This window comes from Falco naumanni, chromosome 3 (genome assembly GCF_017639655.2).
Source record: "Falco naumanni isolate bFalNau1 chromosome 3, bFalNau1.pat, whole genome shotgun sequence".
Lineage (NCBI taxonomy): Eukaryota > Metazoa > Chordata > Aves > Falconiformes > Falconidae > Falco > Falco naumanni.
Window position 1 is genome coordinate 103,084,101 of NC_054056.1, and position 22,804 is coordinate 103,106,904.

At 44.9% G+C, this 22,804-nt stretch overlaps 1 protein-coding gene across 1 annotated transcript; it reads right to left on the minus strand.

Moving 5' to 3' along the window:
- Positions 1-1,512: 1,512 nt before the first annotated feature.
- Positions 1,513-22,553, minus strand: HAS2 (hyaluronan synthase 2). The gene is made up of 4 exons (XM_040588795.1): positions 21,988-22,553; positions 11,216-11,842; positions 6,548-6,649; positions 1,513-4,495 (listed from the first exon to the last, which is right to left on the minus strand). Exons 2-4 carry the CDS (start codon positions 11,840-11,842, stop codon positions 3,566-3,568), a joined length of 1,659 nt encoding a protein of 552 aa, XP_040444729.1. The 5' UTR covers positions 21,988-22,553; the 3' UTR covers positions 1,513-3,565.
- Positions 22,554-22,804: the final 251 nt, after the last annotated feature.

Genomic DNA, 22,804 nt, shown 5'->3' on the forward strand with positions numbered 1-22,804 from the left:
CTTCTTTTGACAGAGATCTCACTATTAGATTTGCTAATAATGAAAACTAGGAAATGTTATTGAAGAATTTGTCTAAGAACACTTCCATTAAGAACCGTTTTGTAGTCTAGTTTTCTTCTGAAACCATCTTTTACACTACCGTAAAAATGGTGAGGACAATGACAGAGTCACAGGAAGGGCTGTGATTTTGGAGTACTCAGCACCAGCTGCTGATGAGCTATTTGTGCCTGGGGTCAGGACGGATGTGTGGGGAACAGAGATGGGAATGAGCTTCCGTGTGGGTGGGAGCTGTCATTAGGAAGCGGTCTGTCAGCACCTGCTTTAGAAAGGATGATAGGAGAACTCGTGTTGGAAGGGGTCTTGGATGTCTCTAGCCCAACCTCCTGCTTACAAGCAGGGCATCTCCGAGGTCAGACCAAGCATCTCAGGATTTTATCTAGTCTAGTCTTGAACCCCTCCCAGGATGGAAGCTGCACTGTCTCTCCTGACAACCTGCTTCAATGCCTGACTCTCCTCGTGGGGAAGAAGTCCCTATTTACACCCAGGCAAAACCTTTCCCCTTTTAACTTAAACTTGGAGTCTTTCATCTTCCCACCAAGCAGCGCTGTAAAGACTCTGCCTCCATCTCCATGATGGCCTCCCTGTAGGTATTGGAGGTGACCTTAGGTGTCCTCCAGCCAAAGCCATCCCTTCTCCAGCCTAACCATCCCCAGCTCTCTCAGCCCTTCTGCTCCAGCCCAAACCATCACACTGGCCCTGTGCTGAACTTGCCCAGTTTAGCAATGACTGCCTTGTACTGGGGAACTCAAAACAGGGCACAGTATCCAGACATAGGCTAACAAGTACTGAGTGCTGAGAAGCAGTCTCCTAAGTGATTGTCCTGTGACAAGCCTGTCATGGTCTGAGAAACGTGAGACTTCGCTTTGCACCCCTGCTCATGCCATCCTTGTGCCAGTGGCTGCTGCCCGTAACCTTCAGCGACAGAATACAAATACACGCGCTTCAGCTGTGTCAGGGCAAAGTGGGCTTGAAAAATAACATGATCAAGGAGCAGCAGAAGGCCACGCACATGTTCTCCTCTGCTTCCTCAGCTATGGAGGGTAGTAACTTCCACTGGACGGGAGGGCTGGAAACTATCAGCTCTCATCTAAAGTACTTTGGCCATAAACTTCAAAGTGCTTCCCAGAAGGATGTTGGATTGCTATTCCTCTTTTACAAACCAGGAAGCTGAGGAAAAAAGGAAGTGTTTGGACTGAAATCATCTAGCAGCTGTTGGCAGAGGCAGGCAGAGACTCTGAGTGTCGTCCATATATCGTGCTGCCTTTTTCAACCCAGGGACCAGTCCCTGGGTCCTCCAGGCACGCGCTCTCCAGGTGCTCCGCTGCACCATGGCACATTCCTACTTGGAAATCAGGTTGGTGACATGATAAAAATGACCTTCAAACCATGCAGACTGATGGCTTCAAAGCAGAAGTGCTCATCAGAAATACCATGAATTAGTCATAATCTTATCAAAAATATTTTATTTATGAAAGTAACAATTATACTATACAACCTATATTGGAAGTACATTGAATAATTGCTAGAATAAATACAGGCAATTAATTCAATCTTTTTATAGAATGAGAGGATTTATTTGACATTTGAATGTTAACCCAAGCTTTAACTTACATCATAAATAGTTAAAAGGCATAGTCAAGTTTTTTTTTTCATTTTTACTGTTTCTTTTGCTGTTTTTAATACTGTTCTATTTTGTAATCAACATGAATCAACTCTCCAATCATTAACATAATATTAGTATAACTTTCAAGCAATCATGTACCTCAAGATAATCAGACAAATAAGGTAGTGTGTGTGCAGTTCATTCTACAGCAGAGTCTATTAATGTCTGCATAAAAAAGAGAAGCTGAAAATGCTTCTAAGTTCTTTAAGCATCATATGCTGATTTCTGCTTTACCACAGTGCTTTTAATACCAGAATCTAAAAAGGGCATGTATCTGTATGCAGCTGGCTTTCTGTTGCTCTTTATAAAGTATATTAGGGCTCAATGCCACATTCCTTTGGCTGGTGAAGGACTGCAGAATTTAGTCCTGAATATTATTTCTCAAAACCATGGTCCAAAGTAAATGTCCAAGACTGATTGTTAGGCACCAAAGAAGTGACTGATTTGCTAAGGCTTGATGTTTTCTGATAAAAAATTGGCTTCTTTTCTGGTAGATATGCTTTAGTCAAACACAAATTACTGGGCTCAGTACTGGGGTCTGTATTACACTGGATGTCAGAGAAGCTGATATCTGTATTTTCTGTAAACTGTATGAAGGGCACTGCAGAAGCTTTACAGTAAGACACCCTACATTTTGAAGTGTTGACAAGTTTTCCTTCCATCTATTTTTCTTTTTTAAACTCAGGAATCTGAACTATCTTCTCGGTACTAGCAGATTATGAACAACTATGACCATCAGTGAAGTCAATAGTAGTTTTTGGTGTCCAATATTTCTCCAGATCAGACATTTTTGACTCCCCAGGTCCCATATAAAACCAGTGGGAGTTTTCCTATGGCAATGTCTATTCCAATGGCAGGGAGGCCTGTCTTGCCTTGTGGCTATTGTGCATGCCAGAGATATTATGCTCTCAGCAGAGAAGAAAATTTCCCTTTTACAATGTTATCCAAAACAAAACCCCAAATTGCACATTATCTACCCCTTTGGCCTTGTTTACGCACAAATATGCTTGTATTCAAAAACTGACAATGTTGGGCCTTTCCTAATAAATGTCTTCAAAGAGCACATTTAAATGCTTTTTCACAGAAATAACCATTCATCAATTGCAAAAATGCAGAAAGACTTTTAATTCTTTCTGTTGTGAACAATATGAATTCAGCACAAATTTGGGAGGAGAAAGTATGATTTTTTTCCCCCAAATGTATTAAAAAAGGCTAAAGAACAAAATGTTGGGGAGGCAGCTTTTTTTGGCAGATAGTAAAATATGAAATATGTAATTTAAAAAAAAAGTTGGCTTAAAAATACACACACACAAATAATACAATAATATAAAAATACAGCTCAGCCAATGGCCTCTTAAAATTTACCTTTGGCATTACATTTGGCAGCCTAACACAAAAGACCCTTCCTATAAACAGAACTATAAAAAAAGAGAAGTTCATAAATTAGGTTGCAAGGGGTTGTAAGATCCTTTTCTTGAGTCTCCAGACTCCTTTCCTTCCTGTCCACACACATAAGCATGACCAGTGAGGTATATAGAATGTAACACTGTCAGGCGTATGCACAATAAAAAAGTGCATAAACATAGAATTTCTCCCATTTTCTTGCGAACAGGTCGAAACTGTGTGGTTTGGTCTTCCCCCCCTTGGAAAAAAAAAAAAAATTGTTCTTGGTTTTTTTTTTTTTTCTTACTTTGGCAGGATGAAAATGAACCCAGAGGAATATCAATGTCCTATTCCCAGCAGCAATGATCCATTTCCCTTGGCAACATTCGTCTGATGCCACAGATACTACAAGGTCGTTGGGTTGCTTTACAACTCTCTGGGTAACTTCCCATGGAAACATCATACATCTAGCACCATGTCATAGTGTGGCTCTTTCTTCCGCCTGCCACATTTGGTGATAAGAACCAAGTACAAAGTCAAAAGCATTACCCAGTAACATGCATAGAGTATTGTGCCGATGATGAGAACTGTCTGTTTTGACTCAGAAAATGGCTTTTTTGATTCCTTGTAGATAGTGAAAATCACGCCACCTAGGAGGATTGTAAACCAAATGGAGACTGGAATGAGTCCTATAAAATTAACTACAATGGTTTTTCTTCCTGACGTGCCCCACCCTGCTTTGTTTATCGTGGCAATTGCAAACATCTTTGCTGGCAGTAAACTTGACATGTACAACACCGAGTAGAGCGACATGAAAACCATGACAATGTTGCCCCTAAGGAAGCTGGCAAAGGAAGACTTTATCAGGCCCACTAACTGAACTGTCAACAAGAAGAGGAGGATGTTCCAGATTTTTCCCCTGTAGAAGAGCTGAATGACTGTGGCGATAAGGAAGAAAGGAAAGAATCCAGTGATTACAGCTTCATAGGTCATCCACAAATGGTGCTTGTGGAACCACATTGCATTATAAAGCCACTCTCTAAAGTACGATTTACTCCAGCGGGTCTGCTGATTCAGCCACCTGAGATACTCTACCGGTGTTTCGGTAAGGCACTTGGATCGAGCTGTGTATTTTGTTGCATAGCCCAGACTTAGCACTCTGTTAGTTAGATGCCTGTCATCTCCAAAGCTGCACTGGGAGCCCATAAATTCTTGGTTGTACCAATCTTCCACAAATTCATGGAGTAAAGAGTTTCTGTACATTCCCAGAGGTCCGCTGATGCACTGTACACAGCCGAAATAAGACTGACAGGCTCTTTCTATGTTAAATGCCATCCAGTATCTCACGCTGCTCAGAAAGGAGATCCAGGAATCGTATTTGTTCAAAATCTGCAAAATTAAAAAAGTTTCCATTTTAGATGAGCTCTTGAGACAGAAAATATGCACATTGCATCAATAATTTGCAGAGACTAGAGTACCATTAGCTGAAACACAGGGGGAACCTCACTCCTGTGTCCAACTCATGGCAAATTCAGGAGTTACCTGTACAGTCCAGGACATTGACAGGAGGGGCGAGATGAAGCCTTCAAAAGCCTGTTCCAGCAAAATGTTCTCTTCTTCCCTGCAACCTTTCCTATTATCCACCAAGAAACTTCTTTTCTGGATCATTCTTCCCTTCACCCCCAGTTAAGGACCTGCTCTGCCCCACACACACACCTCCAGGGCTCACATGACTTCTTCCAGTCCCGCTAAAGCTATGTTGGATCATGAGAAAGGCTGAGTACATGGTCTTTGGCCTATACTTTTGGTATCATAAGGCTGGCCATAGATTTTTGGCCCTGGACTATGTCCCCACATCTGACGTTAGACCCTCTGAGGAACAACCTGTTCTGATCTGTCTCTGCAGTACCAGCCCTGTTATGTTGCCCCAAGGAATGTTGTGATACTCCAGTAGAGTCTTGCCTTGGCCTGCATAAAGGTCTCAGTCTCTCCCTTCTCTATGCCCCAAAGCTCACCTGAAGCTCAGTCCTACACTTAAAATACAACATAGACATAGTCTAGGAGTCTGCACACTCAGTGGAGGTATAAGCATGTGCAGATGCCCGAGTCCATGCCATCACATCCAGGTTCTAAGCACACACCTTGTGCTGGGGAATGTGGCAAGGAAATGTGTAGCAGGGTGGCTGTGCCAGGTCTGCACCTGTATCTTCTCAGTGTGAGGATTGCCAGGGCAATCTGTGGCCTTTACAATTAGAAAGCATTTTCTTGCAACTAGAAAAAACCAGTCTTTTGCTCTGATGGCCCTAATTCCTGTCAGGTTTGAAGGCCAAGGGCCAACTCGGTTTCTGCTTCAGTTTAATTCCAAAACATTTCAGAAGCAGCAGGGCTCAGGGATAAGCTTAAGCCTGGCTCAAATGTGTTTAGGTATGCTGTAAAGTGAATCGGGGGAAAAAAAAGTCCCAGAGCTTTCATTCCTCCCAGAGGACACATGTCCTTCCCACATCTCTCTGCAGATGCTTATGAACCTTCACTGCCATAGCTGAACCCATACTGTCCCCCTCCAGTTGTACTCACACATGCTCGGCATCTCACATGTGTAGGGTGAGTGTGACACCTGGTTCGTGGTCAGTTCACAGCCACAGAGACATTCAGGCTTCTGTGGGAATCTTAATTTCTGCAGTTAAGAGCCACATGCCTGAAATACTTCTGGCTACTGGGGTGTTCATCAGTAAGTGGTTGCCCATATAGATGGCCCTTTCGCCTCTGTCTCACATAAAAGATCAAGTGAGTACAGAGGACCAATCCTAAGGTGAACTGAAATTTTCATATGCATTTTTTCTTTATAAATTATAGCAGAAGCACTTGTGTCAAAAGGAACGCACAGGCTCCCACTGTAGTTGTCAGCCAAACTTGGCGATGCTGGAAATCCTGACAGAAGAGGACCTGGGCTGACTTGGGGGCTTTCTGTTGTTATGCCTGACAGAGAAGCAGAGGAAACCCAACAATACACAGAGTGCATAGTGTGCTGCATTTCAAAAAGGTTTTTATTCCTAAAAATCTTGTCTGCCAGTAGGAACAAAATTAAAGTGCTTGGGGTGCTAGACTTGACTTTGAGAGACCTGTTCTCAATTCCCTTCTTCCCTATAGCTTTTCTTTGGTACCCTGACAAGCAGTTATACCCAGAGCCTCAAAGATGCCACAACAGTCCTGACAATGCCACTTTTCAGGTATATGGGGAAAAATAATATTTGCTTGCTTTCTATAGGTGTTAAAATCATACAGTGTTCACATCCAAGAATAAGTTTCTGTTCAACACACAGGAAGGTTAAGGTATCACAAATGCCTCTATCGTGGTATCACAGTATATGCAACACCGTTCCAGGCAGGGAAATCTGGTGCAGTGCAAAAACCCTCTGTTAATCTGAAAATTGTCGCACTCACCTGCACATCACCTCCAACTCCTCCAACCATTGGATCTTCTTCTAAAACCTTTACCATCTCCACTGATGAGGCTGGATCAAGCATTGTATCTGAATCACAGACCTACAAGTAAGACAAAAGAAGAACAAAAATGGATTAAGGAGTACACTAGAGGAGAAAATAAAGATCATGCAAGTGACTGTGGTGATTCTAAACGCATGTTCTCCTAAATGCGATTAAACCTCACTTTGGAGTCTGCATTGATACTTCTGTTAAAGGCCATTTGTGTCAGGCAGCAAGCAGTGGTGCTGAATGAAACTGTGCTTTTCAGAGCTGTGCACACAAACAAACCTCTCTTCTGTGTCAGTGCTATTAGTTTTACTGGCACACTGGGCTGGCTTCTTCAAGTAAGATATGCTCTCAGAGCTGGGGCACTAGAGCAGGACAATGTTTGTGGGTGCGTGGCAGATTCCTGCTGAGCCCTGACATAGGGTTCCCCTGTGTCGGCTGCATGGTTGGAGCACCCTGGTCAAATGTTTCCCACTGCCATATGAGGGAAGGAGCGAGGAGTTAAATTCCAGATACTGATTATAAAACAGGAAAAGTCAGCTAAGAGTCTGGGAAGAAACCTAATAGTTATTTCACTCACAGAAGGCTTTAGCAATTCATGTGAGATATGTATTTTGGATTCCAGAACAAACACATTTTTACTTTTAGATGCATGTTGTGTTATTAGTAGTGCAGGGATTTGACATTTGATATATAGAAATTATTTGCTATTTTCCTCTGGCATCCTTAGATAAAATATGTAAGGCCAGAAGGAGTGAGTCCTGAAGTGCAGCACTCCACGAGACTGGGGCAGAAATAGATGACACACACAAGGCGTTTCAGCCACACAGACACTCCTAGTCAACTAAACGCTGTGTACATTAGGAATTGGCTTTCCCCTGGAGAGTAGGAGGAGGGATTAGACAGGCTGTCCAGTCTGAGACAGCTGGCTTTGCTTTCGTTTGCTGGGAGGAGAATGACGTGGGCTGCAGCCTGTTTAAAACAAGCGGGTGTCTCCTTGTTGCAGCTGCTGCTGCTGAAAGTGCTGTCCCCATTGTGTATAAACTCATTTTGCAAATGCCCAGAAGCTAGAGCAGAGGAGGCTGTCCTAGAAACACCCTTCTGGCTGACTGAATCCTGCCCTACAAAGTCTCATACTGCTTCCAGTTCATTCCCATGTTGCATTCCTCTGATTTCAGATGGGGAAGGTAGGGGCAAAAGTCAGTAGCTCTGCATGAACAACATATTAAGTCAGATTCTGGTGAGACTTCATATTGCATATCCTAATTTTGGTGTCCTTCCATCCATCCTTTCAATTCAGCCAAAGCTCCCTCACTCCAGGGGAGTGGAAACCTTCATGTCTGGTCTGTGAAAGGGGAGGAGAGCATTTCAGGGCTCTGCTGCAGACCAGACTCGAGCAGGGAGGTTACCCAGGATAGCTGGGCTGCATAGCTTGGGATGCAGCTGAGAGTCTGCCAATATGCTCCCTCCCATGCTCATTCAGAGGGGGGCGAGAGGAGAAAGGTGATGAAAGCTCTTATATTTCTGTCAGAAGAAAAGCTACAAGCATCTCCAGTACCCACTAACTTAATGCATCCAGCTCCTTTCCTCAAAGGACTTATCCCAAGGAGCATCCTTGGAACCTGGCCAAGGTGGACCTCCAGCTTAAGTGTCTATCACCAGCAACAGCATTCGGTGATAGAAAGGGAGCAAAACAATTCTGCTGACAAGGGGACAGGATGCGTATGTTTTTATCTGGGGCTTCCTGGACAGACCTGTTGCTGAGTGTTTTGCAAAGGGAATCTATAGTTTGCTGAGTACCCAGGGCTCAGGCAGTGATACTCATCCTGTTTCTTGTGATCATGAGTGGTGGGTTAGGATCAGTTCCTTCCCCAGCCCCTCTGCTTTCCCTCCAGTGCCTGTCACTTCTGTGGCTGAGTGGCCCCCACCCCATCAGATGCATTTATCTATAGCAGAAAGAACGGCCCATAAGCAACAATCACTATTGTGGCATGAGGAATCCTGAAAACACTGGATTTATTTACAAATTATCAGCACGTGTCCTGGACATGCCAGCACAGTGGACATGTCTGGGTTTCTGGGGCAAACAAGCCAGCATTTTCCATCTGGATGAGGTTTTTGCAGGTGAAAAGAGGACATGGCCAGAGAAAGGCAGTCACTTAGGGACCCAAATAAAACACACTGAGGTCTGCCCAGCTGGGGTGGCCTAGCACAGCCCAAAAGTCAATTTGCTGTCTTTCAACAGAAGGGCTGAATGACCTAGAAATTACTGTCTTGGTTCACAGGGTTGCATGAAAGGGATGCAACCTTAAGCGAGCTGTTCAGCTACTCATTATAACCAGTGGCAGTTTATCCAAGCTGCTCTGAGAAGTTCAGGCTGCACTGGACTGTCCACACAGGTACCTCCACCAAGCCAAGTTGAATTGCACCCTGGCCGCCCTGACCATCTCTGCACATACGATACCTGCCAGTTTAACCAGATTGCTTGCACCCTCCAAACCTCTTCCAGGATGGATATAAGCCCTCACAGCAGTTTCAAGTGTTTAATGAGATGCCATCAATCAACAACAGCCTGATATCTGCTTCGGTCTGAATGCTTATGGTCGCCTGTCCACAACCCCGAGGTGTCTTTAAAAAACATAAGGCCTGCAGTTTCAAGGGTGGGCAATGGTGCTGACTGGTGGGCAATGTTGCTGACTGGTCCACTTTTTTAAGTGCTTGATCATCTATGTATGTTGTTCAGCCCGTAAAATATCAGGCCTGTTTAAAGTAATTTACTCTGGGTAGCCCCAAAGAACCGTTTCAGGTATCTCAACCTTCAATCATTTGTAAAACAGCTGCATTTCAGCTGCATTGCATCACGACTTTGTAGTAGCCCGGGTCACCAAGGTGCTGCATTTCTAATATAGACGTGACCAGAGATGTGACTCTGGCATCAATCATTACTGCAGCCTTTGGTGGCTGCTTGCAGCAGCATTACAGCCCCTGACACATCCCTTAGGACTTCTGAGCCAGGTCAGGAGTGTTAATTGACTGAAAGACCAGAAACCTCTCTTCCATTTTCTCAGTTTATGCTATGACTGTTGAAATAGAAACACTTTTTTCAGGTTCCCTGAACAAATGCAAGAGCTGGACTGAGGGAGGAAACTTGCAATGAATCTGTTTCCTCTCTGCCTTCTTTCTCTGCAATCTGATCCTTCTGTGTGAAGTGATTATAAAACCATGCTAATAAAGAAAACCAGCATTTTTATCCCATCGTAGTCCCTCACAGCACAGAATCAAAGTGCAGACAATGAAGGGCTTAAGCCCATTGTTTTCAGATAATAAATCAGTTTCAGTTTTGGAAGTGGTAGGGGATGGGGTTTAAATCTCTGACTTACTCTCCCAGCTCCAGTAACAGAGTGGTTCCTGGCACTCCTCAGTTTCTGCCACTCCCGTATGTGGAAGACTCGCAGCTCTCAGCCCAGCTACTGGCAGCCTCTCCGTGTCCCTTGGGCTCTGTGCCCATGGATGCTGGGCTGTGAGGAGTATGCATGCACACAGATGCACAAAGGCTGGGCACGGACCTCAGAAACACATATGGCTCAGCCATGCAGCTGCCCTGAGAGCAGACAGCATCTCACGGGGAGCTGCTGCTCCACCGGAGGAGACCATTGGACGCTCTGAGAGGGAAGGTGGGAAGGGCAGAGAGTGCTTAATTAGGAAGGTCATCTCGTGTTCAGTGGTATCAGTCAAGCCTTGCTGGCCTTGATCGACAAGGAAGGATCCTCAGTGTCCAGCCAGAGACTCTGGTCCCACCCACCTTCCTCCATGCACAACCTCTTCCCCTTCCCGTGGTCGGCAGGGCTGTTTGCAGGAGAGAGGAGTACTTCCATGTGTACGGCAAAAACATAGGAAATCTTTCACAGGCTCCAAGGCAGCTGGAAAGAAATGTGTCTCTGCTGCTTTGGAAACAGGGAAAGAGGACCCAGCCTAATTCATTCTTAAGTGAATAGTGTCATAAGGGCTTTAAAGGCCAAGTCGCGGTGAGTGAGGTAATGCAGCTGTAAGTGATGAAGGAAAAGCTCCTTCAGGCTTTAGCCGAAGAAACCTCTCTTTCAAGGCTGCACATCGACCCTTTCATTGGATACTCCACGTGGCCTTTGAAGGCTTTAAAATATCCCTGTCTTTTTTACAGACTCCACACCACTGCTCCGAGATATTCCCTAGTGCCAGCAAATACCTGTCTGTCTGCTTGCATACGGGGCTGCTAACAACCTCACAAAATCAAACCTTACCTGAGACCTTGACCTACAGGAGCAGAGATGGGGTCTTCAGGAGGCCACTGGCTTTGTCTGGAGCAAAACCATTTGGATGAAGGGGCAGTACTGAAGTCTGGGGAAGGATTTCAGTTTTCTCCAGTAGCTGGTGCACAGATTTAACATATTCACAGATAGACTGACCATTTTAAAAGGTAGCAAAATACACTTTTAACGGTCAAGCTGTTTCCAAACAGACTGAAAGGAGCACTGTGTTCATCAGGGACTAGGATGGCCTCTAACATGCTGCACAAAATATACAAAAGCTGCTTTCTTTCAAAGTGTGTTTGAATTGGCACTGACCTAGCGCTCTAATACCTACCTGTACATAATCCACGCTTCTCCCCAGTGCTTTGAATGCTGTGTACATTACTTCTCTTTTTCCACCCCATTTCTGCATGATGCAAACACTTTTGTTGGACAGGACCAGCTGAGATACATGTTGCATGCTCTCTCTGTGGGACTCCTCCGTCTCACCCGGACCTTTGTCGTGGAAGTTATTATTCCAGATATAAGTGGCAGATTTGTCCCTACCCATGATTTCAGTAAAAATGTCCATCATGTAAACGTCATCTTCCGAGTTCCCATCAATGACCATAACAACTTTAATTCCAGGGTAGGTCAATCGTTTCACAGAAAGTAAACATTTTCTTAAGTAGTCAGGATCCTCTTGATAGGCAGCAATACAAAGGGCAACTGTTTTGTTCAGCTTGATTGGAGTCTCTAGTGACCGCTTCATTTTCCTGTGCTCTAGAAAGGCAAACAGGCTTTGGATGATGAGATGTGATGCCAGGATAGCACCATAGAGTCCAAAGGAGAAGTAGTAGTTGTCTGTTTGGATGAACTGGTAGCCCACAATGTAAGCAGCGGTGATTCCCAGCAGGAGGGACACCCCAAAGAGTGTGGTTCCAAGTATTCTCAGGATACATATAAACCTTTCACAATACATCTGCAAAGAAGTATGGAAACCATTAGCAGAGCCACCACTTGCTGATGTAAGAACTCGTAAGGGGTGCACATGGCTACAACACAGAGCTCAGCACGAACAGATTACACCCTGTGCTTCTGGCTGTATCATGGGCTTACTGCACCACCTTGCTCAACCTAAGATCTCTTTGCAGTGCTTTCTCCATGTAGAGTAAGATTCAAACACACTTAATGTACCCGGGGTGTTTTCTAATATTTGTAATGTCCTCACAGAAGGTGCTGTCTATGTCAGGATCAGATTTTGGCATCCTGGGCTTGCTGAATGAGACGCTCTGTCATATTACCCTGCGGGGGTTGGGGAAGGGGCTTTTGGGCCACCACTCGCTTCATATGGTGATGGGTGAGTGAAACAGCTGAATGTCTGGGCAGCCTCTCCTCATCCCCCATCCATGTCATGACTGCATCCCACCCTGAATCACTTCTGTCGCTTAAATTATGTTTGCAAAAATATTAGAAAGACATTCTTAAAGCAGATGTCTGAATGTATTTATAATGTTTTAAACAGATGTCTGACTATATTTATAATTTATATTTATATAGTCAGACATCTGCTTTAAAAGGTCTTCTCAATACCATTGCAAAAATGTATTATTCATACATTTGTGTACACAGATATATATGGACGTGTGAGCATGTGTGTATAGGGCTAAAGCATGACTGAGATTAAGTCTGTGGCAAAAGTACGTATTAATTTAACAGAGCCAAGACTCCACCCTGGACTCAGAAATTCATTAGAACATCAGCTGATTCTGAGCGTTCCTGCATATTTAGGTTACCTGGCCGTAAAATCATCCAACCTAAGCTCTGGGTATGCAGGAGCTGGCTGGCATGGAGGTTGCTCTGGTATTCTTCAGACAAATGATCTAAGCAGGCAGACAGGCAGAATATATTGCTACCTAACTGCTTTTTGTTGACAGTCACATCAACCGTTTGATGCATCAGCTTTCTCAGAATTACAGGAAAGTTAATGGCAATGTTTTATGCCAACAGATGCATTTGACGTTAAAGACATAAACCAGGTAATGTCTGTTTAAGGCTAACCCACCAAGTGTGTTGCAAGTCAATGAATCTGAAACTCCTGCTTGGATGTTTTGCTGAATTAGGGCCTCTCAGGGTAATGGACTTAATATTTGTGTTTTCTAACTATTATTCATATTTTTCCTGCTGCTATCATCTTGCTCATCTGCTGCTGATGTTTATTTCACCATCTGTTGGCCAAAGCTGAAGTTGGAACAGCACTTTCTTACATCATATATATCTTTAACTCTTTCTTGAAAAAATACTACCAAGTTGCAGCAGCATAGCTGTCATCAATTATATTTCTGTCCGAAAAGTTACAGACTCGGAAAAAAAAAAAAAAAAGTCAACACAGAATCACTTACAAAATAAAAATAAACCAGGCAAGCATAAAGTCTGAGGTTACAAAGACTATGCTTTTTTCCACTGGCTATTTAGGGTCTTAAATTTCAAGACAGGAGGAAGCCTCTTGAATGTGTATTTGGAGACACTGTTAAAGAAATCGGACCCTATCTCTAGGACGTCCTTGAATACTTACGGCTGGGCTCCGACAGGTGCTCTAATCACCCCCAGCAAAAGGGACTGTCCCTTCTCTGGCCTGTCTGAAAGCCTCTCACAATGGAAGTCATAAAGGAGCCGAATAAAAGATACCTTATGCTTACCACTGCTATAGGCGAATTAAAACTCAGTGCCCAAAATAGACTCACTTTAGAAAACAGATTAAGTAATGGATCCCTTCTAGATTACCTTGAAGTCAAATAGCCTGTGTGTTTATTAATCCTTTAAGGATGCTGAAGGTCACAATCATCAAGGTAAATGTTTGATTAATGGTGCAGTTGTACTCTGCTTTCCCATTTGGGGTCCGCTACTTCTCTTCTCTTGCCAGAAATAGAAAATTCCTATTAGTGACTAGGGGCTAAAGTCTGCTTACATTAAGAATTATATGGCTGACATAAACGGATCACTTGTATGAGTAGAACTCACAGGATTTAGATTAAGATCTGGAGCATTTACACTTGACTGACTATGTACTACACCAGGCTTCTTTTATACTAATTTGCTATTGCTTTTCCTAAGAAGTGTTTTTTGCACAAAAAGGAAAAAAAAAAAAAATTAATTCTCTGATCTTGTCATTACAGCACCGCTTCCCTCCCTTGCAAAAAAAAAAACCAACAACAAAACAAAACAAAACAAAAAAAACCAACAAAAAAACAACCCAGTCTTTTAAGATCAAGAAATGGATTTCTGGTCTTAATAAAACAGCATTTTTTTTCCCCTATCCTTTCACTGTCAACCTTGGGAAAATAAACTGTGTTTTGATCTAAATTCCTGGCTTTCATCAAAGAAACTTTCTCCTTTGTATGTGCAATTGAGGTTTTTATGTATAGTCTTTTAACTGACTGAATCTCAGGGAAAGTCTGGAAAATGTTGCTCAATATTCTCAAGCTTTAGCATGTGAGCTATTGATAACTTGCCCAGCAGAACTGATCTTTATCGACTTGAACGTGCCCAAAAAATGGCAAAGAAGCCAAAAACTCTCCACCCTTCTCCAATAATTAAGCCAAGAAGTTAAAAGGAAATTATGTTTGTACAAGTCTGGGGCGAAAAATGAACTGCTGAGTCAAATACCAGCACCAAGGGTAGGGAATAGCTGCATAGGAGATAGTAAGGTCAGACAGCGCTGGTATGAGTATCTAGCCTGGCCTAACAGAGTGAAATGTAAAAGGACATCCTTCATAAGGCATCAGTTGAAATCTATTCCTGAAGATTCCTGAACTTCTCACACAAAGCTAAAATCAAGTATTATCAGAGAACCATCATACAGTACTGTGTTTTAACAGTTGCAAGCCTAAAATAATGCCATGCTGAGCCAAGAGGTATCAATTGCTCAGTGAAGGACAAACAGCCACCCTGACTTTCAAAGCCACGATTATTTTTCAGTCATTTCATTGGTAATCTAAGCACTAGCAATATTCTTTCAGCAAAATGTAATTGCTTATATTCAAAGTTGTCATCACTATAACCCTATTCAACAGGTGACTAATGGGTGGAGGGTACCATACACACATTGTATGACCAGCATAGCTTAGTTTCTTTAGGTCTCAGCCTAATGGATCTTCAGTTCCTTGAGCGATTTAACCCAGTAAGTTTCTCCTGAGGAATAGGCACTGCAGCACTTAAAAAAGAAAAAAACACTACCTAGGCTAGGGACGAGGTGCTCAACACGTGGAAGACATGCAGCCAGTACATATTCCTGGATCAACAAAGGTAGTTGCAGGTACAAATGGAACTGCTGCTACATGGGAATAGGTGTGGAAGTGAGGAGAAAAACACAGCTCCTCACCTGGTGAGAAGCTGAGTCTGTGGGTTACCTCACTGTGTCTGGAGTCAAATCTGAATCTTACACATTCTGGGAAGGTTCTTAACCAGTTCTGTAAAGCAGCAGGAGGAGGATAGTACCTACAATGTTTTGTTTTCTTTTCTTTTATTTTTTGTTTTCTTTTGTTTTAAGAGTGAGTGCTCTTTAACACTGAAAGAAGTCAGATGGTCCATTGCTTTGCATCAGCCCTGAAGGACATTTCCAGGGGGCAATAAGATTGCACTGGCCGTGTCAGACTCTTTTGGAGGTGCCTCCGTCCCCCATGTACTGCCCAGGAAGCCTCAGACAGGACTGTTAATTCTACTCTGCAGCTTGGGCAAACTAAATCCTTTGTGGGCACCTCCACCTAACCCTACAACGCTGCACCCAGCACAAGCTTTACACAGCCTCCAGCAAAAGGTCTGTAAGCCCAAAATGAGTGTATGTAGAGAGGCTCCAAAGTCTGCTGCTGAGCAATTTCCAGCTGTTTATTTCCATGGATGAAGCTGGTCAGGGCTAACCAGCCCACCTAGTAGAAATGAAATAGGAAAACCATATGCTAAATCCTAACGCTATGTAGGCTGTTGCTGATTCAGTGACACATTTTGACTCACCAAGCAGTCGTGTGTCTTGTAGCGAGTGTGCAGGAGGAGGCAATGTGTGCCTCTCTTTGGAGGCTCCTATGGAAAAACATGGCTGGGAAATGAACCCTTCCATGTTCTTGACATCAGAGTTCACCTACTGAATTCTGGCATTATGTCTCTTATGTCATCCTGATAAAGCCACAAAAAGAGGATTGTTATTGGGTTTTTTTGGTCACACCTATGATGAAGAACTTACTTTACACTGCTATTAACTGTTGGCATAACTATAAGTTGTAGTCTTCTAACATTATTTTCCTTAAAAAATTCAGGTTAACAAAGAGTTGACTGATACCTACACTGTACATATAATGACTGGGGTATTAACTCTTAACACTAGAGATCACACTCCTTTCTCAGACTGAATAATAGCAAAATATGCTTGAGTTCTTTCTATTCTGAAAAATATGTAGGTACATAGATCTAACTTTTAGAAGATCTAGACACTTGACTGAAATTCAGCAGGTTCTTCTGTTCTGCTTTTGACTGGGTTTTTACCTAGCAAAGAACACTGCTGACTTCCATGGTAAAGTACAGCCTTTTCCTTCCTTCAAATCCATACAGCACAGTCCATCCATATGCTTACTAATCAGCTTTCATGCATCCCTGAGAATAAAAAGATCTGGAGATAGTTTATCCCTTTGCAAAGTCAGGAGGCAAAGAGAAAAAAAGCTGAATTTGTTACTAATACATCAAGAGAGTAGTAAACAGAATAGGGGTAAATACGTAACCAGAAAACCTATGTGCATTGGTGTCTGAACACATCAATGTTGTCTGCAGTCTGTTCACTTATTCTGCACCAGCCACTGCATGTGTAGGTGCTATGAGGACTAAGGAAGCAATCAGGTGGTCCCCAGCATTTGCTGATACAGAACATGGAACCAGTAACTGACGGGAGGTCAAACTCAAGTTAGGTTTGCTTGTCACACATGGGATGCAGCTCACTGCATCATCTGTTTCAGAAGTCATCTCTCATGTACGACACTCAAAACATATTGCCACGTAGTTCTTCTGGTTAGCTTTTCCCCAGAAGATGAAAAAGCAAGAGGGGGAGACACAGGAAGTTCATACATAAAGCTTAATGATTTGGAAGGTTGTTTGAAAGAATTAGCACTTATTAATTCCAAACATCTGAAAACATTTTTAAAAAACCTTACACTGCAAAAGTCAGTATTTTTCCAGGAGACAACAGAAAGGGTTTGGTCACAAGTGTGCTTATTTTATCCTTGTATTGGTTCTGGCTGAGATGGAGTTAATTTTCCCCATAGCAGCCCTCCTAGTGCTATTTGCTTTGTATTTGTAGCTAGGAAGGTGCTGAGAACACACCGCTGTTTGGGCTACTGCTGAGCAGTGCTCTCACAGTATCAAGGCTGTCCCTTCAACATCCCCCCCTCACCAGCAGGCTGGGGGTGGACAAGAGCTTGGGAGGGGACACAGCCAGGAGAGCTGACCCAGAGTGACCAAAGGGATAGTCCATACCCTATGGCGTATGGCATGTGCTCAGCAATAAAAGATAAGAGAAAGGTGAGGGGGCAGGAGGCATTTGTTATTACAATGTGTGTCTTCCGGAGCAACTGCAACACATACGGAAGCCCTGCTTCCCAGGCAGTGGCTGGACATCACCTGCTGATGGGAAGTAGAGAATAAAACTTCTGTTTTTCTTTGCTTCTGCACACGACCTTTGCTTTTGCTTTATTAAACTGCCTTTATCTTGACTTACGAGTTTTTTTCCCATCTTATTTTCTCCCTCCTGTCCTCCTAAGGAGGGGAGTGATAGACTGGCTTGGTGGGCACCAGGCATCCAGCCAAGGTCAACCCACCACAGTCCCCTTCACCTTTAAAGGTTCAAAAGAGCTGTGCCTCTCCCCGAACATTGAGGGCTATCGCCACATCAGCAAGTAGTCTAATACTACAGGAACAGATCTGCAAAGAGGAACACCTGGTGCTGAGGGCCCAACTCCACCCTCCATACATATTTTACTCTGAACTAGGTTTAGTCAGATGCCATGGGTTGACAACCCATTAGGATCCGAAAAGTGTGTTCCAGGGGTACACCTTGTGACTAGTTTAATTCAAGAGGAATCCAGCTTGTGTGCCCAGCAATCACTTTGTGATACAAAGCCAAACAATTTCGTTGGAAGGGGAGTGTTTGTAGCATTGGTTTCGAGGGCACACTCCTGACTCAAAATAAATTGGTAATACAAACCAACCTCACATATGAGATCTGCACATCAGACTTGTCTGCAAATCTCTGTCGCAACCAGAAGTGCTGAGCACTGAAAACCTTTGAAAATGACTCATTTTTACATGCCTGTAGAGAAGCTGAATTCTTGAACGTCTACTAGTCATGGTCCTCCGAACCTTAGTGCTGAGGCCTCGGATTCAGCAAAGCATGTAAGTATGTCATTAAAGATAAGAGTGCTCTTAAGTATTTTGCTGAAAAGGGAAGTAATTGGATAATTTATCTTGCAGTTCTGTAGTGCATGTGTAAAAAAAAATCTTCCCTTGCAAAGCTGCTGTTTCTGGGGTACTCATGATAAAAATGTACACATACATCTGACAGATTTATTATAGAGATGAATCTCCTTTATGAAGATTGTCAGATGGGTCATTACCTAACCACTGCATTTCTTACATTAGGGAATCTAAGAGTGGCCCAGGACCCAGGCAATTTGGATTTTTCTTCCTAGTGTTGCCATACACCTGCTGGGTGACCTTGGGTAAGTGAATTCACCTCTCTCTGTCTCAGCTTCCTCACCTGTAAAATGGGAATCATAACCAAGCAAGAGGTTCTTGGAAGTCTACAAAATCCTTCCTAAGGCTGCGGTTACCCCTGCTTGTAATGTTACTCTTTCTGGTGTAGTATGGAACTAGAGAACCGGTGGGTCCCATATAACTATTTTTCCTGAAAAAAATACCCGAACAAAACCCAACACACCACCTCCTATTTTCCTTGCCTACATTTATCTGAAGGTACAGTCAGTAGGGGTTTGTCTGTAATGAACGTGCAACTCTCACTCAGCAGGATGCCTGAGATCAGTGAGGCTGGCAACATAAAAGTTGACACACGTGGGCATAAGCGCATGCAGCTACCCAGGGCTGTTTTGTGTACAACCAAAGGAAGAGTATCATCTTTTACAAGCCTTAAAAATCCCACTCCTTACTTGTGAGAATAATAGCATTGGCTTCAACAGAGCAGATGCTTCAATGCCATGAGCGTGTTTGAGTGCATGCGTGAGTGTGCGTGCACATGGGCTGACACATACCGTATGTGGCCTTATACACAAGCACTCTGTACATATACACAAACAGTAAATAAGGGTTACAATTTTTCAGCCAATATTTAGATTCATTATTACCCTTATTTTGTTGGGAAAATAAATCATTCATCTTTGAAGTACAAATGATTCCAGGTACACGTTAATTACAAGCATAAAATAGCTGTCCAGACTCCCTCTTCTATTTTACAGCCTGCAGAGAGGAAACTGGAAAGTTATGTTACATCTGTACATCTTTACTACAGCAGAGTTACCATATCTGGTGCTTTTGGTTATTTATCACTTCCAGATTTTGTCATGCCATTGATCTTCTGGAAAGGGCCCACATAAGACTAAAATTAACTTTGGGGTTAGATTGAAAATAAAGAACAGGATTAGTAATGATGGCAAACTGTATCTGCATGCACAGGCTTTGATCAGCAAATCAAGAATATCCCGTCTGCTCAATGTATGTTTCCCACTAAACTGCCCAAATTAGGTCTCTTACAGGTTTGAGTAACCAACGTGGAATGAATTCTACAGCTGGTGGTTGGATTTGTCCTTAATGTAGACAGTGATACACTAGTTGTTAAATTCATTGAAAGAAAGAAAGAAAAAAAAAAACAACCCATCAACAAACCGAACCAAATCAAACAACCAAACCCAAAAGCCCCAGATAAAAGCTTTAAGAAATAAATCAGAAAATCACGAAGTAAACCATATTTGCACTCAGATATTTTGCATTGCGGTTAAAAAAAAAATCTGGTTTAGAAATGTTTCCTAGTTGCTAGTTATGAAGTCCATGGACGCTTTTGGCACAAAACTGACTACCCCATGCCGTAATCCAGCAAATAAATATTTATTTGGTGTTCATAGCTTATTATCTTGTAATTTGTTTATAAAGCACAGACCGTATCTTGTCTGACTTAGCCAGGTCCCACTACACTGGATGGAGAAGTAATTTGCTGCTTTATGCACTAAACCTCAATATTCACAAAATGAAGCAAATTTGCTTCCCCAGCATAAATATGAACGGCCAAGTCCATTGCTAGCATGGGAAACTCCACTGAAACCAGCAGAGCTGCTCTTCCTACTGGGAAAACCTTTTCCCAGGCTTTTTTGTGCTTACATGTAGGGTAAGAAAGATTTTAAGAGCATGAAATAAAATAAAATCCTGGCTTTATTGAGACCAGTGACAAAACTGCTCTCACCCGGGTGGGGGCTGGATTTTGAGCAGTTTTCAAGGGAAGCGACCACGTCTCATCACCCTGGAATGAAATGACCTGCCCGGCCCCAAGGGAGCCCCCGGGACCCTCCCGCCCCCCGCAGCGTGTGCGGGAGTGAAACCGTGCGTGTGCTCGCGGGGGAGTGCCCGTGGCGGGGGGGAGCACCCGGGGGGGGGGGGGGGAGGGGAGTACCCGTGGGGAAGGGGGGGGGGGGGGGAGAGCGCCCTTTGGGGTGGGGCGGGGCGGGGGCAGCGCCCGTGGGGAAGGGGAGAGCGGCTGCCTCGGGGCGCGGAGTGACGGGGCCCCGAGGCGGGGGCAGGCAGCGCCCACCGTGCGCTGGGAGCGGCTCTCGGGGGAAATTCCCCCTCCCCCGTTAGGGTCCTCGCCGCCCCTCCGCGCCGGCACCGCTACGGACCCAGGCAGGGCTCCTGGAGCTGGGTCTGGGCCGCGCCCCAGGCGGAGCTGAGTCCCGAGCAGATGCAGCGGCAGGGCCTGCGGCACCCGCCCCCCACCCACGGAGGGGTGCAGCTTGGGGGGAGACCCCCGGGCGGAGCCCGGCAAAGCGGCACAGCACAGCACGACGCTGCGCCCTAGCCCTGGCCCCGCTCCGCGCCGCTCCGCGCTCCGCCCGCCGGGGCTGCTCCTCCTGGGGAACCCCGGCCCGGCGCCGCGGCCAATGGGGGCGGTGCCTGTGACGTCACAGCGGCTGGGCGGGGCGCCGGGGGATCCCCCGCGCTGCCACGTCACGGGAGGGCGGGGCGCGCTCCGCCCGGCGGCCGCTGTGCGCGGGGCTCGGCGGGGCTCGGCTGCGCGGCGCTGCCCTCGCCCCCCCCGGCGTGACCCTCCTTCGGCCGGACCTCGCGGGTCCCGCCGGGGCTGCCCGCCGGGGAGGGGCCGCGCTCGGGCTCGGGCGGGCAATCGCTGAGGGCTGGCGGGCAGCCCTCCCCGCCGCGCCCGCCCCTCCCCCGGGAAACCGCCCGCCCCGCTCAGCGCGGCAGCAGGGCGGCTCGGGCGCGTTTGGTTTGTCCCCGCCGAGGCGGGACTCCGGCCCTTCTCCTCCTCCTCCACCCCGTCCTCCTCCTCCTCCCGCCCGCCGCCTCCTCGCCGGCCTCCCCGCAGCCCCGTCCCGCCCTCCGCGCCTGTCACGTCCCCGCTCCCGGCCCTGGATGCAGAGGGCGGCCGGGGAGCAGCCAGCCCGCGCTGGGAGCAGGTCTCAGCGGAGCGGCTGCCTAACCTGTTGCTCGGTTTTAGTGTGATTTTAGGTTAGGTTTGCTGTTGGTTTTGGTTGTGGTGGGTTTGTTTGTTTTTTTTTTTTTGGTTTTGTTATTTGGTTGTCTTTTTTTTTTTTTTTTTCCTTCCAAATCTTAAAGCTCAGCGATATCTTAAACGGATTACACGGAGGAGGGGTTGAAGCTGAAAACCTCATTCATCCTCACGAAGGTCCTATTCATTGCCGAAATAGGTGTAGCATAGAGCCGGTAAGATCCTCCCCCAGCCCCGCTCGTATCTGGGGAATCGCTCCCAGCTTTCCTCCCTCGAGCAATGGCCATGGGAGGAGAGGGTCTTCTGATCTGGAGGTGACAGAAGCGGAATCGTAAATCACCTACCTTGTTTGTTCTTCTGTCCTTTGGTCATAAAGGGGCTCCAGCCAGCTGTGTGGTCTCACGTACCGTTGCTCCCGCTGAACAGTTTCCAAGTTTGAGGTAAAAGATCAAATCGCACTTTTCAGGGACTTGTTGAGACGCTCAGAAATAAAAAATAATTAAAAATGAAAATAATAAAAAAAATTGTTTAAGGCTATTCAGTCCTACTCATTTTCTCCCACGTGTTTGCACAATTATCGTGTATTTGTCTTTCTCTGCTTCAGTTTCTAGCTCAAAGATGTGGGATTTTTTTTTTCTTCCAGATAATAATATTAATAATAAAAAAAGTTAGAATGAATAAATTAGGAATTAGTTTCTTGTTGTCGAAGCTGAAGATCTTGTTTCAAACCTGGCTAGCCAGGAGCCTGGTGAAGTTGCAAGGCAGCGTCTGAAAGTTTGAGAGATGTACAGCATCAGATAAAGTCTCTTTGGTGATGCCTTGCTGGCCGAGTAACTGTTTCAATGAGGTTTCTCAGCAGCAGCAGCAGCAGCAAACGGGTAATATTTTCCAGACGTCTTTTTCTTTCCTGCTGCTGCTTTTCTGCCTCCTCCACGTTATGGGGTCTTTTAACAAGTGAGACTTGAGTTGTTTTAATAGGCGGAGGATGGCAAGAAGGAGGGGAGGGAACTCCTGTAAGGAGGGAAGAAAAAAAAAAAAAAAGAAACCAACCCTGCCCATTGAAATGATCTCAGCCAAGGACCAGTTCAGAGGCAGGGATTCAATTAGCTAAGTTGCAAGTTTTGCAGAGAAATGCAACACGCACATGTTGCCACCACCTGA